The sequence below is a fragment of the Mauremys reevesii genome, linkage group 1, assembly GCF_016161935.1.
Source record: "Mauremys reevesii isolate NIE-2019 linkage group 1, ASM1616193v1, whole genome shotgun sequence".
Lineage (NCBI taxonomy): Eukaryota > Metazoa > Chordata > Testudines > Geoemydidae > Mauremys > Mauremys reevesii.
Window position 1 is genome coordinate 165,177,469 of NC_052623.1, and position 19,094 is coordinate 165,196,562.

At 41.1% G+C, this 19,094-nt stretch overlaps 1 protein-coding gene across 1 annotated transcript in view; it reads right to left on the minus strand.

The window, feature by feature from the left end:
* The window catches only part of LOC120407378, a 33,771-nt gene extending 14,923 nt beyond the window's left edge, over positions 1-18,848 (minus strand). The window contains exons 1-3 of the mRNA XM_039543015.1: positions 18,617-18,848; positions 12,173-12,228; positions 6,945-7,117 (exon numbers count right to left, since the gene is read on the minus strand). Coding sequence (XP_039398949.1) covers positions 6,945-7,117; positions 12,173-12,228; positions 18,617-18,848 — 461 coding nt within the window. The remainder of the gene's footprint in view (positions 1-6,944; positions 7,118-12,172; positions 12,229-18,616) is intronic.
* Between the last annotated feature and the right edge of the window lie 246 nt (positions 18,849-19,094).

Sequence of the window (19,094 nt, forward strand, 5' to 3'; positions counted from 1 at the left end):
CCTGGTGTGTCTTGCCTGCATATTCAGGCTCCAACTGATCAGCACATTTGGGGTCAGGAAGGAATTTTGCCCTGGGTCAGATGGGCAAAGACCCTTGGGGTGGGGTTCCCCTTCCTCTGCAGCTTGAGGCATGGGTCATTTGCAGGTTTAAACTAGTGCAAATGATGGATTTGCTATAACTTGAAGTCTTTAAATCATGACTTGAGGACTTCAGTAACTCAGCCAGAGGTTATGGGTCTATTACGGGTCTATTACATGAGTGGGAGGCCTGGCCATCCCTCCATCATGATGGATGAACAATAGAGCCAAATTTGAGCAACTGGTGTTATGACCTGGCACATGGAGTCACAGTCCCAATCACGTTTGGCACTGTGACGCCATGCGCCAGGTCAGAATGCCTGGATCAGGCCCAGCCTTGAGGAACAGGAGCTGCAAATGTGGAGTACATGGGGGGTGGGCTTGCTCTCCACCCCCTCCACCTCCTCCCCAAGGTCCCCCCTCAATGCTTTTGCACCCTTGATTTTTTTAAAAGGGTGTTGGGGCCTCCGTTTCAGATTTAGCCCTGCCCCCCGCCCGGATCTAGTGAAAACCTTTAGCTTCATGTGGAGACAAAGTGGCAGCCAGTGCAGATTACAGAGCATAGCTGTTGTGTCCTGTATCTAGAAAACGCTACATTCTACACTAGCTTCTACTTTTGAGTGATTCTAAAGTGCAGCCCCATATAGAGTTTATTGCTGCTTATCTCAAGGTAACCTAAATAAATAAAGGAAAAATGACAATCTTTACTGAATAAACAGTTAACAAAAATCGTAATACTCGTTCGCAGTCTCAGAAGGGAGACCAACCTACACCCTGCTCTACCTTTGCTCCTATCAGGTCCTGGCAATCTGGTGGGGCTGTGTGCAAAGCTTTCAGTGCTGGTCTCCATGCTAGACTTGTTCTATACATAGTAAAAAAGATAAAACCAGACCTGTTTATTTGAAATCCTCCACCAAAATTGACCCTGAACGTCACGGGGTTTGGATTAAAATGGCACCAGGATTCGAACGATCTTATTATAAGTTTGGCCTCATCTAGAGAACAGAGGGCTCAGGTACCTAGGGCTGTCAATCTGGTACTTTTTGTGAGCACTGCATTTTTTAAAGTGATCCTTATCGAAGGCACAATGTTCATCCCACAGTGACATCTTATGTGCCCTTATCAGTGCCAGTTCACAAATAACCACCTCCAGGAGACACTTGAACTCTGCCCTGGAAAATGAAATTCCCTTGATTAATTCCAGGGCTTGGGTATCTCCCATGGTAGCCACCAGGTTAATTAGTACAACCACAAGCAGAAATTTCTTGCATTGCCATTAATTTCTTCTTTAGGACCAGAAAATAGGAGAACAGGACTATTTTTCTCCTTCCTTTTCCTCTCTCCTTTATCTTCTGTTTCTTCTTTAAGCTTTGTACATTCTAGGAATTCTCCAAGGGAAACACTAGTTGTGAGAGATTTGAAGACAGCAGTAAGTACTGGGCTGCGCAGAGGAGTAGTGTTTGTATTGGAGTGACTATGCCAGTTTCTTTAACCCTGTGCACATGTCCAATGTGAACTACAAATACTTCCAGTACCAGAGACAGTGTCAGACTGAGCTGGGTATTTATATAGTTAATAAAATTGCTGTGCCTACTCTCTTCACAAACCTGACTACTAGCCTCCCTGAGATCCTGTGATGGAATTTACAGTCAGATTCCAAAAGTATGAGGGATCCTGGGGGCAAAACAGAAATTAAACTGGGCTGAGGAGAGCAGAGAAAGGAAAAAGAAAAGCATCAGGGAAATTGAGAATGAGAATCACCATGTCTGACTAAAAGGATCAACTGGAGAACTGATTGACCTTATAGGGCAGATAAAGGAGCAAGGCTAGTTAACAGATTAGCGAAGCTAAAGTACGAGAGAAGGATCTGATTAAATTAGGAGAAACAAGATAGATATTATGGCAATAGGTTCTAGAGAAAAATCTACCAGATGAAAAGGAAGGCTGAAGATCTCCAAAGGTTCAAATATAATTTTAGATAAGAAGTTGAATCTTGGGGGCTTAATAAAACTGAATTTACAATCTCTGTGGTTTGCCCTAATTCTAGTGAAAATGCATAGTGCTAGTGCAGTGGACGGGACTTCCATGAAAGGGCTAAGCTCCAGGAAGCAGTGTCATGGCCTTAGATATGAATATAAAATGTTCAGTCACTGTGGGTTTTTCCAATGATGTCATGTTTATAACTTGATAGCTTTCTATGGAGCTTTGGTTGATGGGGAACCAGAGAGAACTGAAATTAGCTTTTGCATGCTCAAACTGCCAGTTAAGCAGTTGAATTAGTTTCTCAGATTCAGCTGCTAGAAAAAATAACTTTCCTCTAGATGCCTATTACTACAAATGCAACATACAGATCAGATACTGAATATATTAAACAGGATTCTCTCCCCATATCTGCTTCAGTTTTGGTAAATAGCATTTGTACGCTTTCATCCTTTATTTTCCAATACATAACCAAGTCCCTCTCTTTTTGTGAATAAAATGGAAAGAAAAAATAATCAGTGTCTCTATGCCAAAATGAGCAAAAACAAACATGCCAACCAACCACCAAAAACTCTATAACTTGATTTTAGAAGTAAGGTAAGTTAAGGATGGTGTTTCAGCCCTTAACTCTGAATTTCCTGGGTTTTGTCAGGTTAAATCAGACACTTCAGATCATTTTACCTTATGCTTTTCTGTGCAAGTGTGTGATTTATGTCCTATTTTTTATTACATGAACCTTTGTCTCAATGCTATTTGATTTAATCTACTAATGGCTCTCAGCTGATTTCATTTTAGTATCTGTAAATTTTCCCACATGAAGCTAGACAAACACAGTGTATGGATAAATTAAACTGAGCAATTTAATAAAAAAGCAAGTTCCTGAGAAAACAAGATTTTAATTGTTGATCCAGAACAGCTCTGTGTGTAAACAATGGATCTTTGGTGTTTACTTTATATTATTATCTGTCTAAATACAAAGATTACTGTTTTCTCTAGTGTGGCAACTGGCTGGAGGCTCTCACTAGTAGCCATTATTAGTACCAATGACACATTAATTGAACTTCACTGCTTCCAGGTGTGTGGCACACTCCAGGGTCACACAGTGCACCCGGATTTCATGTGTATTCAATTATTGTCATCTTATGAAGGAATGCAACATATCATACATTAAAATGTCAATTACCACTTTTTATGGAATAGCTGGTAAAGTGAACCAATCCGCTTTCTTAGTTTGGGTTTTGTCTTGCTATAAAAATTAGGAGGCCAGGGAGAAAGGGAGAAATCAAATATACATCTCCAATCATTTGGTCAGTATTCACTCATCTGGTACCTCCTACGCCACCCATACCACCAATGATCAAAATTACAAAAAACATAATAGTATGGTCTATTGCTAAGTCCATCGTGCTGTTGGAAATGGAAAAGGCTAATTTGCTTGCACTTTTTATGGACACAGCCTTTTATAGAGAATATGTTAGCTTTCTGCCTCTGTGCTTTGGATGCAAGGTTCAGGTGTTTTTAGGGACTCTGCAGTCCACACTGTTTACATTCTGCACTCTGTTCAGCTCAGCGACAATGTCCTCACTAGTAAGCAGACTCTGAAGTTTCAGCCATTTCTTCGGGTAAACCTTCCCCCGCTATACACGCCAGAAAATGTCCTCCTTTAAATTAATCAATGACATTTGTTGTTGCATAAATTCATAGTTAAACCTGTACAAACCTTATGTTAGCAAGGTTTATACATGTGCCCCATTATAAGCATTAAGGTAATGAGCTCTTATAATACAGGGGTAGGGATTCTTTTTTAGATTTTTTTTTATACCTTCACATCTGAAATTTTTGTTCATTGCTCACAACACAGAGAGTCTAAACTAGGCCCTGATCCTGAAAGGGGAACTAGATGGGCAGACTCCTATGCCTGCAAGGAGACCAGTTGAAGTCAAACTCCACCTGGGTACAGGGGGCCTGTCCACATAGAACCAACTGATGGATCAGGTTCCTAAACTGTAAACTGTTCAGGGTAGTGGGACTGTCATCTGATGTATGTGAAAACACTGTACTTACCTAAAGAACTGTATGCCCCGGAGAGACTCCATCTGTGATCCTGACCAGGGCTTTGGAACAAACAAAGTAGCCCTTTAAGAATCCATCCAAGGCTTTAAATGAAAGCCAGTGCAAGGTGAAATAGGATACAGTTTAGTGTGGTCCTGAAGCCAGGCAGACTATAGTCAAAAGTTATAGTTCTATTGAATTAAAATGTTAAATGAATGGGGGATTTTAGTTAAATCACCAAAAGTCTTTATTGAGGTAAATGCCTTAATAATGGCTTTCACTGTATTAATTAAAATATCCCATTAACTTTGGATCAAATAATATGTATAGTAGACCCTGACTATATGAACTGAGTGAACTTAAGTGCCTCAATTTTCCCATCTGTAATCTGGACATACACGGAGAGAAAATAGGATAGTAGAGGGTTCTTGTCTGCTAGACCATTGTTTCTCAGCCTTTTTGATACCAGAGACTGACTTGCTGCCTTCCTAAACTGTATCAAGGAAATCTCAGGGTCCAGCTTCAGTCCACAGATCAGTCTTTGAGAAACACTGTGCTAGACTAAAGGCATGACAAGACCCAATGGATGGAAGTTGAATTCAGCAAAGTTCAATCTGAAAATAAGACAACTTTTTAATAGTGAGGGTAATCAACCATGGGAACAGATTACCACAGGATATGGTAAATTCTCCATAAGTAGGAGCCTTTAAATCAAGACTGGATGTCTTTTCAAAATATATACCCTGTAGTTCAACCACTAGCAACATGCAGAAATCCCTGAATAAAGTTCCATGGTCTGTATTATGTAGAAGATCAGATTAGATCAGCAGGTCTCAAACAGGGGGTTGGGACCCCATTTTAATGGGGTTGCCAGGGATGGCTTAGACTTGCTGCGGCCTGGGATCAAAGCCCAAGCCCAAGCCCCACTGCTCGGGGCTGAAGCCCGATGGCTTCAGCCCTGTGTGGTGGGGCTAAGGTTACAGGCCCCCTGTGTGGGGCTGAAGCCCTTGGGCTTTGGCTTTGGTCCCCACACCCGGGGAGGAGGGAGGCAGGGGTCACAGGGGCTCAAGGCTTTGGTCCCCCCTCCTGGTATCATGTAGTAATTTTTGTTGGGGGTCGCGGTGCAATGAAGTTTGAAAACCCCTGGATTAGATGATCATTATGGTTCCTTCTGATTTTAAATCTGTGAAATTGCCAACAATCACACAGGAAATCTCTGGCAAACCAGGAATAGAGTTCAGGTTCCCCGATCCCCTGTGCCTTAACCACATACAATAGTCAATAAAGAGGGAAAAATTGTCTTTATTTTTAATTTTAATTCTTATTGATAGTATAAAATATACTGGATCTTTCAAGGCTGTTATTTGAATGTCTATTAAGAATATTAAGGAAGTTTTAAAAGTATATAAATGGATTCTGTCAATTCCAAGCTAAAATAAAATGTCTAGGATGCGCTGTGACAATTCTATGAGTTCCCTGGTATCAAAAGCAGACTCATTTTCATGGATTCTTCTTAGTAATGCGTTTGCCCCAGACATTACTTACATATTTTTGTAGTGAACATTTTCTCTTTAAAATTACAAAACCACTCACACCCATATAAAATTAGGGAATGGAGATAATTATGCTGAACATCATTAGGCAGAATCAGAGTAACTGGCCATGCCTGATCACTGTGTTTCTCCAACACAACAAAAACCAGCAAGTAATTCTAGTTCCGACACAGCATTTTAAAATGAAAGTGTAAAATATGGACTGTCACCATGTGATATAGGAGTTATAAATATGTGCTATATATAAACATTAAATATGATTTATTTTTATTTTTAAAATTTAGTACAGAAAGGCATATTGTTAATAAACATTCAAAGTAACAGTCTTGAAAGATCCAATAAGAAGTCAAATTAAAAATACAGAAAATTTGAATCATCCCAGTGACAGGATAATGGTTCTGCAGAAGCCTGAGACCTTACACAGTGGTGATTCCTGTTATACACAATTACACATCATTAGCATTAGCAAATGAGAGTGATTTAACATCTTCTGGTCCTTGGTGCCAGAAGGCAGAGCAGCCTTCTTGCATAAATCTCTCCATCTCATTTTACCCAATTTTGTAAACTACTTTTTCTGCTGAGACTTAAGTGATTAAATTCTGGCAGCAGCTTTGTGAAGCAGACAACTGCACATAAAGAACTGGACTGAGGCAATTCACCAGACCCCTGAATAGATAAAAAGGTGGTAATGACTTTCAGACACTAGTGACCTAGGCCCCCAGTGCAGGAAGATGCTGAACAACATGCACTGACTTCTGCAACTGTTCACATGATTAACGTTAGGGAAGTGCTTCAGTACCTTCCTGAATCAGGGAACAGACTAGATTTGAAATGGTTGCTTGGAAGTGAGGACTTCATGTCACGTTAACATTAACAATTGCCTGGCTATTGTTTTTCTCCCCACAATTCAGAAGCAGTGGCACATCGACATTTCAAAAAGAGAGATTTTAATTCCAAAAGGAGATTTCCTCCCTCATCTTCTAAGGTTTTAAGGTAGGTCAAAATTGGGCATATGATATTTTCTGTTTAGCAATAGTATCTGATAAATTATAATGCTATCTTACATTTGGGTGGTATTTTTATCCTGACTAATCCCAAATCACTTTGGCCTTGATCTTACAAACACATAACTAACTAACTTTACAATGTAGCCCAATGAGATTACTCACAAGTGTAAATTTACTCACATGCTTAACTGTTTGCTAGATAAAAGGCCTTACTACATAAGCATCATGTTGGGTTAAATAAATTGAGATAATAAATTATGTACAAATGAGTTACATCATGCAATTTGAGAAGAATTCAGGTAGGCTGCAGAAACACAAACTGGCATACACCACATCGTGTTTCTTGTCTGTACCCTCACAGCTGTTGCCAAAGTCCTTTTGCAGGAATGCAAATAGTTCCACTCCGGATTTATTGGCAATGGTCACAAGAAAAGCATTAGTGTCAATCTTGAAAAATATCACACATTACATCATCAATTTGCATTTTTCACATCGTAATCTCAGGTATTATAACAGATAGAAACTTATTAGGTGCGTGATGATATCTGGATGTGTTACTAGATTCATAGTCCTATTATGTATATTAATCTGACAAAAATTATTTTGTAACAGCGACAAATATAACACGCAGACATTTAAATCAAATAAGTGACCAATAGAACTATTTCATATATGAAATGGGTGTATCTGATTATAAGAGAGTTTCTCTCAGAATGTTAAGAAATTTTGGCAAGTCTATTTGTTAATCGCCCTCTTTTCTCAAGTTCTCTTTCCCTTGCCTGTTGCATAATGTCTCCTTTCCTCTATATCTTTGTTCTCTTCCCATTACGCTCCTTCTTATGAATTTCCTATGTTCCTATGTCTCTCCCCACCTTCTTTCCCTCTCTTCTTTCCTCTCCTGCTCTTCAATTTTTCTGCCATCTCTTTCTTTATATTAATGCAGGAAGATGAGCAAGAATATCAGGTTTGTAAATACCGTAACCAGACAAAGCATAGCAAGGGACAGCGGTAGAAGATGACAGTACAATGGGTGAGTGACACAGAGACTGAATCCACTGGGTTAAATCCTGGAGACTGTTCAAGGAGCACACTGTGCAAGACAGGAAAGATGCAAAGAGGACTATAAGCCACTCTTGCAATCCTTCAATGTGTGCATCTCTATGTGACTGTCTGGCCTCCAGGCACAAAGCAGGGCAGACTTTCATTGGCTGCCATGGGCGCTAAGGGCTATGGAGAGCCTTGGCCATATCATATGGTATGTCCAAGTTGCATTTTAAAACCTGGAGCAGTAAGTCTTAGAGCCCGGGTCTACAGATTCGGGCTCAGGCTACCGTGCTAAAAACAGCTCTGTAGACATTCGGACTTCGGCTAGAGCTTAGCCATCCCCTCTGTGCCAGTCTAAGGCAGGGTGTGGCATGGTAGCCACTATGGCGAATCTGTTAACTGAGGATTCCTCTATGCTGGCAATAGGACCCCTCTGAGCTAGAAGGGCATCACAAAATTGCCCTGACACATTAGACCGTATGGCCCTTACTGTATAATGCTTCATTATCTACTCAAAAGAAGTGTTCCAAACTAATAACTCCTGATCATGTCCTTCCTTTTTCCAGGGAGGGGAGAATAGTAGAAAACTCCATGAAGTCCACTAGATATCTTAAATGCTCCTGAAGGGTGATATAAAACGCACCAAGACAGATTTTCTCTCTAACCCATTTAGTTCAACCTGACCCTTAAGGAGAAATCCTGAAACTATTGAAGTCAATAGGAGTTTTGTGATAGACTTCAATGGGGGCAGGATTTCACCCTTAGTCTGAAACATTCCTGCTAATAGGGAGGAGTCTTGCTTGAAAAGATGCCTTTCCCTCATGTCTCCTTTGGTGTATCTGTGGGCCTCTTGTACAGTTCCATCTACAACAAGGGAAATCTGTCTATGGAGAGAGATATTTGGGGTTAAAAATTAGTCCCATTGAAATGGAATGAGACCAAGATTTGTCCATTAGTTAATTCTCATAGTCCAGGATGGGAACAGTAGCAAGGTCACAGTCATGCCATCAGCCTAATAAGCATGATCCTCTCTTGGATTAAAATAGTTTAATATCTGCTCTAATTATTTTTCCCTATTGACCCTCTTAACTGCTGACAACAAGCTGAAGTTTGTCAAAAATCATTTAGTAAAAATGCTATTTACTTCACCATTTAATTCTGTTTGCTTTGTTCCCATATTGCTTACTACTTTGCCCACAACAATAAATAATGTTCATGCATCTGGAAATCTGTCCTTATTCATTTTTTATTCACATATTGGATGCTGATTATTCCACTCAAGCACTTCTGATTATTCCACTTGAATAGTGATCCCCCAGCATGCTCCACAGATAAAGTAAAAATCAGCTGTATTTATTATTCTGAGAATAGTTGACATCAGGATCAATAACGCCTGACAGAAGCTATTAGCATTGTAATGAGTTACTCAGTAATATTCTAAAGGAGTGTTGGGAAGTCATGGCTCCTTTGATTAAGGACAAATTTCTTAGACTACTGTAAATACATATTAAAAGGTCCAGAATGTGAAGCTGTCACTTGTCAATCCAGAAAAAAGGGCAAAGAGTCATGAATAAAGAAGCTCAGAAAATAATTATCCTATGCCTATAACAGCTATTGTATATGGTATGACCTTTTAAGATGTCATTCATCTCAACCAAATGATAAATAAAGCTAGATATTAGTCATGGATTTCCTGGATGGTTTTCGTGTATTTAAAGAAATGTCCATGTCAGACATCCTTGGATTTTTGTACATTACAGGAGGGAGAAGGTGGGCATGCATGTACATGAGTGAATGGCAAGCAAGCAGGTGCAATCAGTTAGTGGCTGGATGAATGTGAAAGTAAATAATTGTACAAGCTTTACTGAGTCTTAAGAAAAGAGCCAGCAGGATTTCACAGGAGATTATTAGGGAGAAATTTACTTGCACAGAGATGGATTTTGCCCTTAGGGCTCGTCATCACTAGAAAATCAGGGCATGGCAGAACACAACTTGAGAAGTTGTATTAACTAACATGATGTTAAACATGACTTTGCAATCAATTTAGACAAGGACTATCACGTTGAACATATTGGCTGACGGTTGTGGGTAAACCTGCGGGAGCTGCTGTCCCTGTCTATGTTGACTGCAAAGCCATAATTAACATAATATTAATACGACTCCTCAGGTTTGGTTTCTAACAAAAACTAACTTTTTTTGTGAGGAAAAGTCCATAGAAAGCAAAAAAAAACAACATAAAAGTAGCAACAACAATGCTGTGCAAGCATTGTAAGGACCACAGCAGTAGAGTCAGAGTGGTGGCCCCGGGATTAGACCATCAGGGCAGGACAAAGGTGGCAGACAGTTAAGGGAAAAAGACATTAGCAAGGCTACTCCATAAACATGAAAACAGCCAGAAAAACCATGTAATTAGACAATAACTCCTCCCTTCCTGCTTGCTTTATTCAAATGAGTAGTCCCATTGGCTTCAACTGGACTACTTGTATCAGTAAGGTATATATGATTCAGCTCAGTATTTGTAACATGTTCTGAACATGAGAAGCGGTATTTATTATTGCGATGGGAAAAGGCTGTAAAGATCCAAGAGGTCATGAAATGCTCCCAAAGATTCCATTTGTTGATACAAAACATGTTGATGACTGGTTATGGTTAACATGTCTTATGATATTGTCACCATGAGTTTCCAATACCTGCCACAAAAAACATAAAGCACTAATACAATTAAGAACAGAGAAGGACAAGAGCCCAAATACTCCTTTCCTCAGGGGCCAGAGCAGCCTGGAAACTAAAGATTGGATGTTTGATACCCAAATTAGTTACAGTATCTGAAAATAAGTTTGGCTAGACTCCTGTATTATCTCATCTTGCATGCAGCACCAGTGCCACATAATGAAAGAGCTCTCCTATGAAACATGACTAGGGAGAGGAGATTAAAGCAGAACAGAGTGAAGAAAAAAAAAAGTACGGGCCTGATGCTGCACTGGCTTGCACCTTGTGTAGTCGTTGCTCCTATGCAAACTGGGTGTAAATGCTACCAAATCAGAATTCTCCACTCACTCACTTACACCCTTGATAGCGTTTTACACTCACCTAGCACAAGTGTAACTGATTACACAAGATGCAAGGTAGTAGAGAATCAGGCCTTTTGACTTCATGAGCATGCAGGACCTGTTCTATTTTCTCCTATCACATTGAAGAAGGAAATGCTTCAGATTTCTTCTGTGTATGCTTCCAATACATTCTTTTTCGCATAGAGAAAGGAAAGGCTATAGGAATTCAGAAAGAAAAAGTTCACAAGTTGGCACTTAAAAAACATCCAGCAAATAGGGTTTTGTTACAATCAAGTTGCTGTTGGCATATGCAAACAAACATGACATTTATTTCCTTCTCTGACTGGCTTTTTTAACACCTCATGACATAAAATAACATTTATGACCAAGCAAGGAAGACACAAGAACCTAGCACTTGCAGGTTATGTTTTGACTGCAGAGTTACTCTGGGCTAGCCTACTATGGGTAAAACATCTTCGTTGCTAGACCCATGTGACTCCACACACACTGGTGATGTACTAGCTCCTGTGCTGGAATGGATTTTTAATGGAATATCCCATGTTTTTTAGCAAATGCATTAAACTGGGTTGTTCCATGAATTCATTCACAAGGTGTTCTCTCTCATATCCAGCATGGAGCTGCTGTTTTTGGCAAGCACATGAGAACAATACTTCATGTAAATTACCGCTAAATGGAGCAACTCATTAATACAGACTGTTCTGAAGCATTTGGCAGCAAGGACTTTTAATGAGAATGTGATTTAGGAATTTGGTCTGCAAACAACAGTACACTTTCTTGGATGGCATCTCTGTTCAAATGCTGTAGAAGTGGAGCAGACATGGTGCAGGCAAACATGGGGCTAAAACGTTGAGCCAGTAGGTGACTTTCAATGGGGACAAAGAGAGGAGGTTGAGAGGATAGTATATAGCCCAGGTGGAATTGTGGGACAGCATTGGAGGACTAACAGCAGTGGAGCTTGATTTAGCATCATTCTCACTGAAAAGCAGGCAGGTTGCCAGCTGCAGCTGAAGAGAAAGCTAAACGCAAGCCTATATGCTATATTGTGCCTGATAACCTGGGCTAAATCCTGGGTAAGAAGTTTTTCTGTGTGGACAGAAAGAAGGTTGGGGTCCTGGCTAACTCTTGAGTTAAGACATACTAGAAATCTGGTATTTGATACACAAACTAGTTACAGGTTTCAGAGCGGCAGCCGTGTTAGTCTGTACCAGCAAAAAGAACGAGGAGTCCTTGTGGCACATTAGAGACAAACATATTTATTTGGGCATAAGCTTTCATGGACTAAAATCTGATGAAGTGAGTTTTAGCCCATGAAAGCTTATGCCCAAATAAACTAGTTACAGTGCCTGAAAATAAGTTTAGACTTGCATGTTAGTATAGAATACTATACAATCCCTTGAGCAATATCCACATCCAATGTAGCTTGGGGTCGCATTCGACTGAACACTAAAATACAAAGAGCATATTAAGAACTTGAAAAAGAAAGTGAACTCATGAAATTAGGTACTCCAGACATTGGCCAGTGCAAAATGGGGAGCTGACCCCAAAACACTCAGAGCAACCTGTCTTGCCTTGTGTTACTCAGTTGCAGACTACTGTGCCCCAGCGTGGTTATGCTCGAGCCATGCACACAAAAATGATACTGAACTTAATCAAACCTATAGTATCACCACTGGGACTTTGAAACTGACTCCCATGCTGTCTTCTATACTATGTCACAGGGATTGCACCATCATCAGTGAGGCAGTATGCCTTCAGCAGAAAGAAGAGGCAAAACCAGGTGTGGGATCATAGGCAGAGGAAGTAGCTGCAGCACCCCCAGGTTTTAGGCGGGGCTGTTGGCCCCTCACCCGAGGCTTCACTCCCTGGCTTGGGTCCCGAGGCCTGGCCCTGCTCCCCAACCACTGCTCCGTGCATAAAACCTGGGGGCGGGGGCTTCTTGCACCTAGGCCCTGCTCCTGGCCCTCCACCTACACTCCATTCCCCAACTCCTCCCCTGGGGCCCAGGTACTGTCCACTGCCCCCACTCTCTGGCCTGTGCTCCCAGGCCCACCCCGCGCCGGCCCCCTGTTCCCAGATCTCCACTCCTGGGCCCCACACGCGGCCTCAGCCGCCTTGCCCCTGTCTGGTTTACCACCCCGCTCCTGGAGACAGCCTGGCTCCCAGCCTCAGCTGGGGACGCGGTACACGGACAGCGGTAAAGGGGCTGGCTTTCAGCACCCCCCCTACTAAAAATGTTCCAGCACCGCTGCGTTGATCTGAGACAGGCACGGTGTCGACACATACTATCACCTAAGAGGCAGAAGCCCAGGAAGAGATTTGCTTCTGAAAATTCCCTACCTCAAAATACCAGTGTGAAAGGCTACAGTGTAACAAAATGGTGAAAAATACTGATGATCTGGAGAACTTGTCTCCTTCAGAACAACTCCACCCAGACACAAACCTTGAATGAAAATATTGGTGTACAGTAAATCAAGGAAGAGCTGGGGTGGCAAAGACTGGTGACAACATGACTAAGTGCAAGCTGAGGAATGGCCTCACATACGAATGAGGAGACCTTAGACATTGCATGAACATTGCCTGATGCCATGCCCCCTCAACATCCTGTACTCCTGGGGAACTGATTTGACTTAAATGGCAACACCAGGTCTTGGCTGTGATTCTGGAGTGACAAGCTATGATTTGGATGAATTCTGGATTTTGGGAGGGTGAGACCCAGGAATCTCTTTGGTGCCAACTGGCAGAGAGCACAGGGAATGGATAGGGTTTTACAGGGATCCCCTAGGTTGTATATTTGCATAATAATTCACTGAGGTCAGGGGAGAAATGTGAGCCTGCCAAGAACCAGTAACCCACTGGTCATCCTAATCACTGCAACATGTATGTACAGGTAATATTTAAGGAGCTGTATCTATACTAAAAATTATGTTCTTATGGACAGCTATTCAGGTGGTGACATGTCTTGGATAGGTCCCTTTCAAGCAAAAGGTAAAAGACTTATCTCCCAGTCTGGTAGTTGTGTATTGAATGCCTTACAGTGTATGCCTGTTTGTTTATTGAGCCAGATGCTGATTAAGAGATTGCAAAATCTACAAGACTGGAGTATACAGGTTGTGGATAAGGACAATGGAGTGTTCTGATATATCTGGGAGTGCAAACAGGTATCTGGGATCTTTGACCAAGGAGGCAAGCTGACAGTATGACTTGTCTCATGAATGAAAGATCACAGCCAAGTCTGGCTGTAAAACGCTGAAAGGACTTTGGGTGAACATTGCTCTATGAGACATGAAAGTATCTAGTTAGGTCAGGCGTGTTATGTTTTTATTTCATACATAACCATTTGTTTCCAATAATTCCATTTGCTATCACTTGAATCTCTATGTTAAATAAACTTCTACTTGTTTGCACTATAAACATAGCTCAGTGCTGCATGACACGCAAAGTGGTAATCAGAGGTGGAACTGGTAAGCTGGAGTCTGATGCCTCTTTGGAAGCTGTGAATCTGTGACTGCTGTGAGTGTCCAGAGGAATAGGGGCTGGACACTCCAGGGAGACACTTCAAGGGCTCGAAGCCTGAAGTGTGCCTATCGCTAACCTGTAGAGACACAGCCGGGCCTGCATAGGCCTCGTGAAGAGTGCTTGTGTTGTCTCTGGGTGGTGGAGTTGGGTAGCTGACCCCTGACAGGTGCAGGCGAGGTTGCAGCTGGTAGCAAGGTGCCTCACAAGCCTGGACCCCCCCCCCCCAGAAATGTCATGCTGAGTGAGGGGTAGTGAATGGTATGTAAGCCCATTGATATTCTTCTATACTTACCCACTCCTCTTTGAAAGGTAAACCAGGCATCTATTGTACAACACTGACAAACACAGGCATAACTTGGGAGCTCTGTAAATCTCTGCTTTATTAAACTGATATGCATAGTATAGGGCATTATACAAATAGTGCATAAGAATTGTTTGGTGAAGCATGAAAAAGTCTGAAGTTATCTCACTTTTGTTTTTAAATAGATGTTCTTTTAAAGAACAGCAATATCTGTATATACTAGAAGAATAAAAAAGTGAGTGCCAAGGTCTTATTCAGAAGATATTTCAAACACCAGGACCAAATTTAGACCTGATGTAAGTGGATGCAATTCTGCTGACTTCAGTTGAGTTGCATGCATGTAAGTGAGGTCCTATTTCTCCCCAGAGCTCTGAGTATGATTCTTCTCTCCTTTTAAAGGCATCTCACTCTTCTATGGAGGCTTTTCCCATAGGTTTCAATGAGATAGTTAAAATCTCCCTCAACATTTTTTTTAAAGCTCCCTCAATCAGAATTGTCCTATTTTAAGTGTTCTGAATAAGGTCCTGATATAGTTCACTGAAGCTAATGGAAAGACTCCTATCAATTTTAGTGGGCACTGGATCAGGCCCTCAGAGCCTTATAGTACTACTTCCTGTGTTCACTGCACACTATCAAATACCTTGGGAAGACAGAAATGTTTCAAACAATGATAAAGTCTTTCAGCAATTGTGTCAACAGTTTTCTGGGGGGGTTTATTTGGTAGACTTTCATTGCAAGATTCTTAGGCCCTGACCTATCAAAGCACTTACATACTTAAATTGAAACACATGAATAGTCCCCATTGACTTCCTTCCATTCACTCCAACTTTAACTTTTTAAAATTGCCTTATTGGTTTTTAAAAAAATCAAAAAAATCTGCACAGTGCTCAGGGAATCACCTGAGCATTTTTTTTAAAGATGAGGTGCAGTTACTTGGTTGGGGTAAATAAGTGTCACCCCATTGCAGCCAACACAGCAGAGTTACACCAACTAAGGATCTGGCTCAGATTTCAAAGATTGCTGTTCTATGACAACATAAACAAGCTAAATTTGGGATTCAAAGGTGTGGCGATCATAGTAGGCAGCCAGTGCGTTTGGCATTTAGCATTGTTTGAAAGGCCACCACCAGGCTTATGAAACACATAAATCCCACCTAATCTCCACTTTGAAGAATTAAAAGGATTTAAGCAGTGCATAAGACTTGTGCTAGCCCACTGCACAGGGGTGAAATTCATCTAATTTGAATATTACCCTGAGTCTTTCCCTTCCCTTATCCCCAAGATTATTTTGGTAAAATGATTATTCAGTTCTAATGAAGTGGACCAGGCCAATAAAAAGCTTCCAGTGAGGCAATGCATGATGGTTACTAAGCAGTCCTGGTAAAGAACAGTCACTGCTTAACAGTCTCCTTTATGAGGAGGGAGGTTATCTGAACAAACAGGCAGAGTTTGTAAGTAAATGCTGACACTACAGTACACGCATACACTATTTTTCTACTCCTAGATTGCACTTTTAACATCTTATTTATTTTATGGTAACTAATTAAGATGATGATGATGATTCTGATTAAAAGGACTAGAGCAGCTTATCCAACAAATCTTATGAAAACACAAAACAAGACCCAGGAAATAAAATTTATAGAGCAGGAAAGGTTTAGTGACTTCACTACTCCGATTACCAGTTGGATATCAGTTTCATCATCAGCAACCTTCAATTTCCTGTTTGGCTTATCATAGCATTACTTTTTAAAAAAATATTTGCACAGCCCATATGGCATCAGATTTACAAAGATTAGATATGGGACTGTTCTATGATGGATTAAATACTATGTTTGTTTTGTGATATTTTAAGAAATAAACAAAGGAATCTGCACTGACTGAATAGATATAATACATGCCACACTACTTTATTTTTATCATTGGAAAATATAATTCATTTTGGAATGTGCATTAGATCTCTGTCCTTAGCTGATTTGTGTTCTGCTTTGGAAGTCTTCCCTCTGAATGAGTTATAAACCCCTCTAGACTCATGGCGCTTAATCATACCATTATATATTTTCTCTAGTCTTCCTTACAGAAATCTGTTTCCCCCCCTGTACCTAACTCTTTAAATCAATAATTGTGTCATCTCCCTGTACCTAGGAGCATTCATATTAACTCTGCGATAAGGATGGTCAGTTGCTTTCTCTCACAAAATGCTAACATTCTGCATAGCAACGCTCAGTCACTAGGTTTCCTAATTGCAGATCATGTTTTGTGTGTGTAAATATATATTTTCTTGTTTGTTTCAAGCCATCAGGCAAACCCACATCCAGTTTCTTTAAACAGGCCCCATCCCAGAACAATATAGCTATAGCTTTTGGAATCAGCCAAGGTCCAGAAGCCAGTGGATGCTGGTTCAGTGACAGTGAGGACTATCCAGGAAAGAGGTTGACCTGACATAGAAACCCTCATTTCTAACAGAAGCTCTGCTGAGGTGCATTGCAGAGCTGCTTAGAGAAGAACCTATAGAAATTAGCTCCCACATTCTATACATTTTGTACATTTCTATGCCCCTGCCTCCACCCCCACACCAGGAGCCACAAAGAATGTGGGAGTTATTCCAGGCTACGCGCTACAAAAACCAAAACCAGCCCTGCTTACCTAAATAAACACCTTACAAAAATGGCAGGTAGAGAGGCATCTTCCTTTGCCACGGAGTATTTAATCCCTTCTCTCTCCATGGTGTTTGGGAGGAACTCCTTACTTCAGTCATTGTTGGGTGGGGAGGAGCTCCTTGCCCTTCAATAGAATGTCCTTGGAACACTCTTCTCCACTAACATAATTTTTGAGGGGTGGAAGATAGTCTGTGGGTCATATGGTTCCTCTCTCCTATAGCTGACCTCTAAAACCAGAGCATCTCCAAGGCTTCTTTACAATTCTTCAAGGTTTCACTCAGTGAGATGCCTGGCATATTTGCCATAAGCTTCATTATAAAAATCATGCTGTCAGTTTGTCCTCAGGAAGATTTAGGCTGCTAGAGAAGGGATCCCTTCCCTTTGCTGTTGTGGAGCCAAAATTTTGCCAGACTTATTTTTCCAGATTGGGCCTACAGTTACTTCTGTACAATTCTGTTTTTATTTAATGTCTAAAAAGGAAAAACACATGGCAGTCATGCCAAAAACAGGGAATTCTGCATCCCAAGTGACTAGAAGATTCCCTGTAATGCCCTATATGATGAAGAAAGGAAAAAGAAAAGTTCATTGTCCTTTATGGGTTAGCAGATGGTAAATTGATGGAGTCACCAAATAAGTCTAATTCATCCTCAGTTCAGGAGGAGAGAACCCATCGTCAGTTATCCTTCAAGATTAAAAGGATGATAGCAATGCAAGTTCTAAACTATATGACAAACAGAAGATCTTAAGTTTCAGAGAGAATAGGCATGAACCAGTATTTCATTCAGCTGGACCAGTCAATTCTGAGCACCCACTTGCTCTGTCCCTTCCTAGTTAAAACAGGAGTTAAGCAAGGCTGTGTCATTGCTCCAACTCCTTTCTCTATCTTCTTTACTGTCACTCTCCTTCTCACACTGACAGCTCCCCTCCGGACTTGACATCCAATACAGAATGGAGGGCAAGCTCTTCAATCTCATTCACCTCCGATCCAAGACAAAGACTATCACTAAATCAGTCATTGAATTGTATAATACAGATGATTGTGCCCTGTGAACCTACTTGGAAGATCTTAAAAAAAATAGTTGACACTTTCTCTGAGGCCTACAACCAACTTGGCCTCACACTCAACACCAAGAAAATGAAAGTATTCCACCAAAAGGCTCTGAATCACCAGCATCCTCCTTCCATAATTCAGATCAATAAAGAGACCCTGGAGAACGCTGACCACTTCCTTTACCTCAGCAGCTGTCACAGAAAGCTGACATTGATGAGGAAATTCAACACTGCCTTCCATGTGCCAGTTCAGCTTTTGGACACTTGAGAAAACATGTCTTCAAAGATCATGACATCAAGAATCAAACCAAGCTTCTTGTGTACCAGGCAATTATCCCTGCTTTCTTGTACGGTGCTGAAATCTGGGTCATATACAGTAGACACCTCAAGGTTCTTGAATGATAACATCAATGGTGCCTCAGCAAGATTTTCTGAATCAAGTGGGATGACCGATGCACCAACATCAGCATTCTGTCCCAAGTCAAAACCTTCAGCATTGAAGCTATGATCATCCACCACCAACTTCATTGGGCAGCTCATGTTCTTCGAATGCCAGAAAATTGACTCCCGAAGCAGGTCATGTTCTCACAACTGATTCATGGCCAATGGACAGGCAAAAGAAAGTGCTGCAAAGATACTCTCAAAGCCAGCATGAAGAAGTGCAATATTGACATAAGCTCATGGGAAACCCAAGCCCTTGACCCATCAGATGGAAAAGTATTGAGAGCCAACGGAGTCAACAGGAAATGGAGAAACGGGAAAGGAGGAAAGAATGCACCACAGCCC